This window comes from Capricornis sumatraensis, chromosome 16 (assembly GCF_032405125.1).
Source record: "Capricornis sumatraensis isolate serow.1 chromosome 16, serow.2, whole genome shotgun sequence".
NCBI lineage: Eukaryota > Metazoa > Chordata > Mammalia > Artiodactyla > Bovidae > Capricornis > Capricornis sumatraensis.
The window spans coordinates 40,339,228-40,351,056 of record NC_091084.1 but is presented as its reverse complement, the minus strand read 5'-3'; the positions used below and the strand labels follow the sequence as shown (position 1 = coordinate 40,351,056).

General features: G+C 38.8%; 1 protein-coding gene across 2 annotated transcripts in view; it reads right to left on the bottom strand.

Annotated features, from left to right (window-relative positions):
* Window positions 1-219: 219 nt before the first annotated feature.
* The window catches only part of RRAS2 (RAS related 2), a 78,856-nt gene continuing 67,246 nt past the window's right edge, over window positions 220-11,829 (bottom strand). For both annotated transcript variants that reach the window (XM_068988463.1, XM_068988464.1), the window contains exons 5-6: window positions 3,657-3,775; window positions 220-1,580 (exon numbers count right to left, since the gene is read on the bottom strand). In XM_068988463.1, coding sequence (XP_068844564.1) covers window positions 1,493-1,580; window positions 3,657-3,775 — 207 coding nt within the window. In that variant the 3' untranslated portion in view covers window positions 220-1,492. The remainder of the gene's footprint in view (window positions 1,581-3,656; window positions 3,776-11,829) is intronic.

Genomic DNA, 11,829 nt, shown 5'->3' with positions numbered 1-11,829 from the left:
GAGGGAAACAGCATAGAACTACAAATAAGTTTCCTCCAACAAACCACCAAAATAACAAGTCATTCAAGCATCATCTTGTGATAACAGATCAATTTTAATTCTAGCACCTGAAGCTATACAAGGGTACGCTTTATAAACTTCATGAAACTGTTGTACACATTCAATAAAGTGACAACTGTGCAATACCACTTAGTATCTCAAAATCAGGAACAAACTTTTGAATTGTTTAAACACAATCCACAGAATTAAAAAACAGAGTCAGAAGTCAGCCACAGTTATACTACTTGTCAGTTAAAAGTCTTACCACTTACTACTTGATAGAACAGCCAATATCTAGCGGGGGATACTGGAAGTGATTTCAGATTCTCATCCTGTTGTACTCTATTAGGAAGGTTTCTTAAGTAGCTATGTGACTGGCCAGAGGTGGGTACAACCAGGACCAGAACAGCACGTAGGATTCTACCACAGCTTTTGTAGTTTTCACTTTTTTTTTTCTCTGTCAGTTAAAAGTGAACAGTGAGAATTAAATACTTATCTTTACATATACACAAGGTATGCTGTGAAAGCATATTTGCTTACAAACATATAAAAATACTTGTTAACTAGTTTGATAAGAAAATAATGTATAAAAGTATATAGCAAAACATTAATCATCTCTGACCCTGGAAAGATCAATTCCATATTTTATATTACAAACAAAAACAGTTTTAGTTTTTTGAATCCCTTATCCAGAAATACGTGAAAAGGAAGACAGACAGAAATTATTTATTTTTACTCTCAACATGGCTGTGAAAAAGTTAAATTAAAATGCCAAGAACAGTGAAAGGCCTAAGTCCAGAATGAGTCCAAATATCTGGCCACACAGAATATTATCTTTAAGAGTAGGAGTAATAGCAAAGGCTTTACACGCAGTTTTTAACCTATAAATACAATAGGCATTTTGGTATTTTGGCCACTGGAAAACAAAGGCTATAGCATCAGGAAAGGTCTGAGATGTCTCACGTTTGTGGATTCAATTCAGTGTATTTAAGGTTAACTAAAGTTGACATCAAAATTTTTAGAGACAGGCAAAAATTCACATTTTAAAAAACTCCCTATGTTTCTATTTAGAGTAACAGTAGGCAATATGATTCCAGAAGTTAAAAGTTATTTCACAACCCATGACTTCAGCTTGGCAAACAGCTTAGATTCCAAAACTGATTCATCCCTATTAAAAGTAAGCTTTAAAAAACAGAATGTGTCTGTGTATACAGATATACATTTTAAAGGAATCAGATAATTCTTTGAAGCAGCCTTAGTGTTTCCATTAAATCTGTCTTGAAATGACCATTGGATTAGCTTCATGGAAAGGATTAGCCAGCTTCTTGGTCTAAGGCTACCACGGTGATCATTTATCTAAGGCTAGAAAGGTACCAACGTGATGTAAACTGTAAGGAGAGGAGGAGAAGATGAGGGCTTTTCTGGCAGTTGGTAGCTAAAATTCAAGGGATTCTTAGAAAATGACACAATGGCAGCCTTTCTTGTCTTTTTCTTTCCGTGTTGGTTCTGGTGAAGGAGGACATTCCTGCTCTTGAAATTTCCTGTAAGACAGAAAAATCTACAGATAATTGTCTTTTTGGTAATATATCGCTACACATGCAGGTTACTGTTGGACCAATCTGTTTTTCGTGCACGTGCATGTCGGTGTTACGTTTCAACAAGGGAATCAAAGCCAATCATTGGGGGCAGGGATACACAAATGCATAAGCAAACTTGTCTGAGCTTTGTTTATGGGCAAGTCTTCAATTAGGTGAGATGCTGAACTCAACAACCTCTAAGTTCCCTTCCCAGTTTGAAATTCCATGACTCCAAGGTATCCTCAGGAAGAAACACCTATCAATAGAGTATCTGCCCTTATGAGGTATGCCATTCCTATCTCGGCTCTGCCACTTTGTAGTTACAAGTCTGTATTAGAGAAGTTAGTTTCCTCTCTCGGAGAGGGCAATGGCACCCTACTCCACTACTCTTGCCTGGAGAATCCCATGGATGGAAGAGCCTGGTAGGCTGCAGTCCGTGGGGTCGCAAAGAGTCGGACACGACTGAGCGACTTCACTTTCACTCTTCACTTTCATGCATTGGAGAAGGAAATGGCAACCCACTCCAGTGTTCTTGCCTGGAGAATCCCAGGGACGGGGGAGCCTGGTGGGCTGCCGTCTATAGGGTCGCACAGAGTCGGACATGACTGGAGTGACTTAGCAGCAGCAGTTTCCTCTCTGAGCTGTGTTATTTTAGGAGGGATAATAAAACCCTACCTATCACAGTTTGCTATGAGGACTGAAGATTTTGTTTATGTTCAAATGTCTAACAGTCTCTGGCACAAAAAAAGTCTCCTATACCCCCTCCTCACTCCTGACTGACTGATAAATATGGATCAATTCCGAGAACCAAAACCAAGGACAAAATATCTCAAAAAAAAGCAATAAAAAAAATTTTTTTTAAAGCACTGGTTCATATGGTAAAATACACATAAAAATTATCATCTTAACCATTCTTAAGTGTACAGGGTAGTGGCTTTACATATATTCACAATGTCGTACATCACTATTCACTTCTCAAATCTTTTCCAACTTGAGAAACTGAAACTCTACATTCCTTAAAAAATAACAGAATTTGTGTTTTAACAAATTACTAAAAAAACAAAAAGACAATCTTCACTTCTTTTCCACCCCACAAAGAGAATGTCTTGAAAAGGGGCTTAAAAAAAAAAAAGTACAATAGAAGCCCATAGCTCAGATGACAATTCACCTCAGATGTACAACTAACAGGAACTAGGTCCATATACTTGTCAAACTAACTACCAGAGAAACCAGCAGACCTAAGAAAGACCGTGAAGTAGGGGCCAAACCAGCAAACCAACCAAACCCCGCCCATTAAAGCAACTCACTCTTTTCTCACACACACCAACTCCAGCCTATCTCACTCACCACCTCAAGTTTCCTGGAACCCATTAACACTTTCTGAATCACAGGGGCCCCCTAGGCCAGCTAACAGAAAGCCTCTATGAAGTGTGGATATCATACTTTGTGTCCTGTGGGACTGTTGAACCCTTAAGGCCTGGTTTCCTTATAGCCAGGGGGGAATGGGTGAGAAGTAAAGCTAAGAGCACACACAGGCTCTGGAATCAGAGACCTAGATTTCAGTCCCAGCTCTGCCATTTTAATATGCTCCAGTCATTTAACCTCTCTGTACCTGTTTTCTCATCTCAGAGTGCAGGCATTATTGGGCTGTGGTTGGGGTTAACTGCAGTAATACACACTAAGCACTTACTTAGCACAGGATCTGACAAAGGTCACCATTCAAGGGTGAGCTGCTGTCCTCCCTACCTTCACACCACCTCTGCCTTTGGAAGCTGCACTGATTCTTTTCAAAATCTACGTGTACTCTACTTCAACACAATAAAATTAGGCTTTTTGGAAACAACTAGAATATACACATAATTCAAGTTTTTAACATACTATGTCAAAATGATTCCAAGAATCACTCCTACAATTTCCTCCTTCTTACTAAAAACATTTAATGGTGATTTTTCCCCCCAGTTAATTATTTTATAAAGCACAGCATGACTACCCATCAAATTCAATAAATTAAAACAAACTTCTGGTATGTGTTCTGCTTACCTTATAACCCGGACAAGTTCATGGAAAGCTTGATCTACATTCATCCTAATCTTTGCTGACGCCTCCATGTATGTTACCTTAAGTTGCCGTGCTAACTGCTGTCCTTCTTCCTGTGTTACCTGAAATTCCAACAGTTGTGTTTGAGGTACAGTATTAACAATTAAATATGCTCTATCTACTGTTTGGCCACCAACTGCACTGTTAATCCAGCTAGAGACCAAGTTTGTCTGTCGTAAGATGAACCAAGAGACTTAACAGCTTAACACATTGCTGAAGCCCAGCTCTGCAGAAAAACTAGTTACTGATTACTCAAAAGTATTCAACACAACAGTGATAAGTATGGGAAGTATACAAAGTGATATGAGAGTCCATAACCCTTCTGGGCAGGTCAGGAAAAGCATCCCTGAAGAAGTGATATTCAGGTTAGAAACTAAACAAAGACTATGAAGTTGGGTCGAGGTGAAGAAGTATCCCTCTAATACGCAGAACCAAAAAGAAATGATACAAATGAACTTTTTTACAGAACAGAAACACACTCACAGACTTAGAGAAGGAACTCATTATGATTGCATGGCCTGGGGAAAAGATGAGGGAAAGGGACTGTTAGGGAATTGGGGATGGACATACACACACTGCTATATTTAGAATGGATAACCAACCAAATCCTAGTTCTAGCACATGGAACTCTGCTCAACGTTATGTGGCAGCCAGATGGGAGGGGAGTTTGGGAAGAATGGATACATGTACATGTATGGCTGAGTCCCCTCACTGTCCATATCAAACTATCACAACATGGTTAATCGGCTACACCCCAGTATAAAATAAAAAGTTAAAATAAAGTATCCCTGTCAAAGGAAATAGCAGGTGTGAGGGTGCTCCAAGTTCCAGGAATTGAAAAAGCCTAGAATGGCTGGAATACAGCAAGTCAAGAGAGAACACAGCAAGAGGTGAAACTGGAGAGCAGGGCGAGCATCAAGAAGCCATGGATCCTCTTCCCATCTGCATTCCTCAGGACCTGGTACATGGAAGACTCCCAATAAATACGGGGCGGGGGGTGGGGACAATGAAAAAGACCACACACCCTCATAATGACTTCCTTACATGAGGCAATGAAGGAAGGTAGGCATAGAAGAGTGGCTTTGCTGATGACATATAAATGCCAGGTCAGAATAAGAAAATGCTAATTGAATATAAGTAAATGTCCTATATGTGTTTTAAATGTAGAGGGCTGAAATATGATTATTATTATTGATATTTTACAGTTATATTTATATGGTGGGGCTGAAAATATATATTAAAAAAAAAAGACTTTCACTGCTGCCATTACCACACACACACACACACACACACACACACACAAAAACAGGTGAGAAAATTATAGATGACCAAAAAGGAAAAAAACTGAAGATTTAGGAACCTGTCATCCATACAGAACCACATTCTTCTCATCTTTTTTCAAGGATATAGATTTTTCTCTGCAAAAACAGAATCATAATTTTTGTACCTTTATCTTAGACCCAGGAATTATGCTAAATCCACTTATCTAAGTGTTTTTTGTTTTTATTTTTGTAAATGCCACAGACTCTTTTTACATAAGCAATCATGCCATTTGTTAATAAAGACAGTTTTTTGTTGCTTTCTTTCTAATGTAGATGCATTTTCATTCTTTTTCTGACCCTTCCGTATTGCCTGGAACCTCAAAGACAACAGTGGAAGGAGATACTATTGTTTCTGATCTTAGGGACAAAGCATTTAGTCTTTCAGCATTAAATAAGCTGTATTGTTTTCACAATTCCATTTTATCATCTTGGTTGGCTAATGAACTAGGTATGTGTTATGTTATTTTTATAATTGCTTTAGTTTATAATATACATGTTTCACTTCTGTCTAATTCAAATGGAATGTCAATCCATGTATAGCTTAAGATTCTTTTAACAGTATGTTTCTTCCTCCCGATAAGTTTTATTACCACCTACACTATTTTTGTTTTAAACATCCCATTATGTTTTAAGCAGATTTAAGTAACAATAATAAAAGTCATTTATATTTACCCACATAAATGGGTAAAGGTGTTCTTCATTTCTTTGTATAGATCTAGATTTCCATTTGGTACAGTTTTCCTCTTTTTGCATTTCTTTTAATGTAAGTCTGCTGGTAATAAATTCTTTCCATTTCTGTATATCTGGGAGAAGTCTTTATTTCACCTTTGCTTTTGAAATAAATTTTTAGATATTAACTTCTAGGTGAGTTTGCCACTATGGCTGATTAGAATATGAATTATTCCTGGCCCTATTTCAGCTCAAAGTATTGTTCCATCTATTCCTTTCATGTAGCTTGTTCTCCTAATACTACATTCACAAAATTTAGCACCTTCAGTGAAATATCATTAGGCTATTACATTACCATGTATACATCTAACAATTAATTTATAACAGATTATACCCTGTTGTGTTTCAAAAGAGTGGCAGCCAGGTTCTACACAGCACTGGTATATGTAAGTGTAACAGTTTTAATATTTACTCTGCCTCTCCTTCACAACAGTACATGTACCATAAGGCCTATGGTTTGAAATATAAATCAATCAAATTAAACAAGCAATTAACAATGAGTAAGGAAGCCAAGGATGAAAAGAAAGCTTTAAAGAGCCACCAATTTAGGAAGGAAAACTCCTTTTCAGGAAAAGTTGACATGAAATTCCTTCCTACAAAAAGAGCCTCGTGTCAAAAATGCTGTTCCTTCTTCCTGGGAGGTCCTCCTTTCTCTCCCAACTCTATCTATACTGATTCATTTCATACTAATAATTCAAGACTTGAGCAATCAGAAAACTTTTTGTTGTTTTTACAGTATCCCAGAATGGCCATCACATTCTTCAATGACTAGCAAAAAAAAAAAAGTCAACATACTGCAATTTTTGGTCTTGTCTTTTTATTCTCCCACGATTGTGCCACTTTTAGCTAAGCTGTGAGGCCTACTTGCCTTTGTACACCCAGAGCCTAGAAGAGCACATGGCAGTCATTCAATAAACATACATTAAGGAAATAGAGCATGACCAAATACTTACGCCTCTCTTCTTTTACTTTGAAGTAAGGTAAAAATAAATATTTGAGACATGTCAATCTCAATAAATTACTTACTTTACTAATACAGGTAATTTGATTGTGGGAGGGAAATACACATCCTTAAGAATATTGCTCTTTCTGGTCAATTACTCCTCAGAAAGCTACCTTGCCCTCTTCCGCCAACACGATACATTCAGCCGGGGGGAAACAGCAAAATGACCCAACTTTATACAATTAAGAAAAATTAATGAATTAATAAATGTAGATGATTTTTTAAAAAATCCCACTGCTAAAACTGTTTATGTGTTTCGTTTGTTTGTTTGTTAGCATGGTCTCACGTCAATCTTCCAGGAACTGAAGTCAGCAAAGTTCACACACACGTTTCTGGTCAAGACATCTCTAACCACATATAGTGCTGCTTATGAGCTTACTGAGCATACTTTTAGTTAAGAAGTAAAAACAGCATCATCACCACAAAAGCAAAAAAATATGACAAAAAGAACACCACATGGAACAAAGCCAAAACATTGTGAAGCCAAAAATCAACAAAAAACTGAAAGCCACATAAACAAGGATTTCCTAGAGATTCCCCAACCAGGGAATTTTATAAAGATACCAAATCCTAAGCCTGGTTGTGGTAGATCTGAGTGCTACCCAGAAATGTTTCACTTTAAACAGCCAAGGTGAACCTGACGCAAGAAGTTCAGGTTTACATTTGGAAACCTCCAGTGAGACTCAGTTCAAAGGCACAAATGAATCTTAGTGGAAATCCACAATACAAGGTTATTTAACACCATGTATCTTTAAATCGAGAAGAGCAAAATGGGAATGATGAGAGCCATTTTATTAAACAAATGGGGTTTAATAGGAATAGACTACAACATCTGCAATACTCACTTAGGGTTGTACTGAGTTTACAATACAATGTAAGTTTACAGAAGCAAAATTTGTTTTTCAAAAATATTATTATTTTAACACCACATCTTGATTCACTGAGGCCTTGATTCACTCCTTCAGCGACTTTGTTCTGTGTGCTAAGGAAAAAATATGAACAAAACAAAGTGGTCAAAACTGAGAAGCCCTCATGGTGCTTACACACCTTTTAGATGCAGCCAAGGCACCAACAGGTACAGCCAGGAAAGACCCTTACTCTACTGTTGTGGGGAGGAGCCTGTTTCCCTGGGAGGATGCAGGGGCACACTGTGGTTAAGGGACTGACAGACAGGAGGAGCGGGGATAAGCACACTGAGGTAATACATTGTTACAGGTGAAATGGGCTCCTTTCTCAAACTATTGATGACAAGCACTTAACAAGGAGGAAAGGAGAAACTAAGCCAGGAGAAGTAAAAGGGGAAAAATCAAAAGAACCAAAAAAAAAAAAAAACAGAGAGAGAGAGACCAAAACTCCTGATTTCTAGACCAGGCTGAGTCAAGGACAAGGAGCTTAAAATCAGAGCTATCATGAAGTTCACAGTGTAAGCCCACACACAGCTGCTGTATTAAATTTCAGAATTAATATGCTGTCATATTTAATAATGTTTACATTTCAGCAAGGGCAAGCAAATCATTTACCTATATTTTCTTACTACACCTCTGACAGGATAAACAAAATGATCAGTCTCTCTAAGGGCTCAGGTATGTGGTAATACTGCCATTCAAATTCTACAGATCTCTTTTTATGTCAGTGATTTTGTTTTTTTCCTGTCATCAGTGCCTAGAAAGTGTTTTATAAAAGCTGGATGAATAGGGGATGCAAGATTCAAGTCCAGAGACATAGAGAAGCCAAAAGGAAGCAGCAAAGCCTCTTCCGGCTGATCTCCCCTCCCTGATGGGTTCAGAATCTCAGGAGCAGTAGTAGGGATACCCAGGGCTGACCTACATATAAAGAACATAGGGAACTGGCATTTGCTCTGTAAGAAAAATGGCACAGAAACTAGAGCAAGTCCAGAGGACCATGCCTAAGACAAAGGCGGGAATTAACAACCTGACCGGCAACTGATGGCAATCAGACTGGTTAGGGACTATGAGTCTAAAGAGATGGCCAAAAAGTCAGCATTTCCAAACAAGGGGAAGTTTTTATGGCATGCCTATGGCCTGTCCGGGTTCGGCTGGTAGAGCAAGTAAGGATGCCAAGATATACAGAATATCACCTTTAATTCTAAAGAGGGTTTTCAAAGGTAAGAAACCTTTAGTATAGCATTTCAACTACCATCAGTAAGGCCCTCGGGGCTAGGAGGCGAAAGGTATGTTTGTACACCCAGGGCCTAGGAGAGAGTCTGCCTCAGCCCTAAGATACCTGACACAGACAAGGAGGTATCAACAAAGGGAGGAGGCGCAGGGAATACTGCTCCAGAGCTCAGTAAAGTGTTTCAAAAAGAGGAATGTGAGTATCTGTGTCAAATGTTACTGACATCTGCGTTAGGCAGTGACCTTGACCAGGTGCTACATGCCTGCAGTCAGTGTCAGAAAGGAAAAGAAGTAGAGAATGAGTGTAGAGATAACACTTCTAAGGAGTTTTGCTTACTCGGAGGAGCAGGAAAAAGGTTCTCAAAGAGGGACGTGATATTAGCATTTGCTATGGTTGCTGCTGCTGCTAAGTCATTTCAGTCGAATCCGACTCTGTGCGACCCCACAGACGGCAGCCCAACAGGCTCCTCCGTGCCTGGGATTCTCCAGGCAAGAATACTGGAGTGGGTTGCCATTTCCTTCTCCAATGCATGCATGCATGCTAAGTCGCTTCAGCCGTGTCCAACTCCATGCGACCCTGTGGATAGCAGCCCACCAGGCTCCTCTGTCCACAGGATTCTCCAGGCAAGAGTACTGGAGTGGGGTGCCATTTGCTATGGTTACTTTTTGTTTTAAAGATGAGAGCACTGCAGCATGTCTCAGGCTGATGGAAATGATCATGCAGGAGAGAACCGGAACACCTGGATGGAACAACTGCTGGGGTGATGCCCAGGAGGAAGAATCGATAGGCTCCAGTGCCTACCAGAGAGGTTGGTCAGTGAGGTGAAGTTAATCCAGGCAAGTGGGGAGAAGCAAAGCTGATGGGGCACACGTGCACCCAGGTCAGTGCATGTGCAGGTGGGAACATGGAGAAGCTTCTCAGGAAAACACCACTCATCATCAGTCTGCTGAGAATGAGGAAGGGGAAGTGCTATAAACTTAAGAGCGAGAAAGTAAGCATTAATTATCCAAACAAGTGGGAAATGAACGGACTAGGGAAACGCAGGACTTCCAGTCAGCACTAAAGGCTCTCACATAAGAGTACTGACGATGACTTTTAAGTGAGTTAGCTAACACCCCGAGTGAGGGTGTGAAGGGACCTAGAAAAGAGAAGACAAAGCATGGGAGGAATAAGATGTCTCTTTGTGCCTGTCCTTCAGAGAGAAGACCTGTAGGAATGAGCAGAAAATTAAGCAGTTTTCAGCCATTTGCTTTTCTCCCTTGGATACATATATACATTTGAACCTTTCAGTGTTTACACAGTAACTAATGTCTATGCATATGTTTGAAAGCCCAGAAATAAAGAACTTACTTCAAGTTCACTGCCTATTTTTGAGGTGATGAAAATATTAAACTTATTCCCAATATTGCTTCTCTTATCACTGTGTTGTTATTTTACTCTGAGACTCTATTACTTTTATAAGAAAAAAAGAAAAAAACAAGATGAAAAATTTATAAATCTATCGTATAAAACAAAGCCAGAGTACCATGATATGTTAATATCTGCAGACAGATGGAAACCACACTCCAAATACTAGCAATCTTCACTATACAAATGGCTTAAAAATAATTCATACTGATTCCCTGCCCCCAAGCTAACGATGGCAAGACTTGTTTAGTTCTGGTGGACACACCCTCCCCTCCCTCCTCTGTTCTCCCTAATCTTGCCAAACGTATAGAAGACTCCCACCTCAGCCCAACTAATTCCTTTACTGGAGTTACCACCATGAAAAAGCTTGAGAAAAACCAGGGCAGGAAATGTATCTATCCAGCATTAGATATAGCCAAGAACCCCCTGTTCCAGGCAGAGCTACTTTGCCATTTGTTCTCAGATCCAACAACATCTACAAATGTTTCTAGTACTAGAAAGGGCTGAGAAGAACAGTAAAAAAAAAAAGTCCTACTGAGCAATATTTAATAAATATAATTAGATTGAGAAATACCGAAGAAAATGGTCACCTCAAGATAAAATATAATTTTTTTAAAAAAGATGGACTGTGTACTCCAGGTTTTAGGATGTGATCAATGCCATATCCTAAATTACTTTCAACAGCTTATACTGGTTTGAAATGAAGATAGAATGTTTTCACCTTAACTTTATAATAAATCAGATCTGAAAGAAAAGTAGCAGTAAGATTTATTCTATATCAGGTAAACATGTCTAAACTTTGCATTAGAACAGTATCATCCTCTCAAGTTCACGTCTAAAATTCGGTATACCTTCAATAAAACTTTACAGAGCACACGAATCAAAGATTCTGTTTTAAATAATGGTTAACTACAAAATGGAAGTCTGTCCTCAACGCTGTTTGTCAATCCATCTTTCCTGATGTCTGCACTCTCAAACAAAATCTGCCAACAAAAGACTATGCTAACACCAACATTATATAAAAAAACAGAACTTAAATACCAGCAAAAGTTAAGAAAGTATTTAAACAATTGCATTCCAGATGAGAGGTAAAGACTAAAGACCTAAATAACGTAGCATCTCCATTAACTTACATCTGATCTTGTTCCCCTCTCCCACAAAAAAGATGAGTGGCCAATATACACCAAAAATTCTAAAAATCAAATGTGAAATAATTGGGTAAAGAACAAGTGAGTATAAATAAGTTTGAAACTAAATACTAAAAATATTATTTTCCTTCAGGTTATTGTGCAGTTAGAGCTGCCCATGTGATTAACAGGACTTAGGAAAAATTCAAATACTGGCATTTAAATTAAAGTCATTCTCTAAATGAGGTAATTCAGCATTAACACTGAATTAAACTACCCAGGTGACCCAGATGGTAAAGAATACTCCCGCAATGCAGGAGACCTGGGTTTGATCCCTGGGTTGGGAAGATCCCCTGGAGGAGGGCATGGCAACCCACTCCAGTATTCTTGCC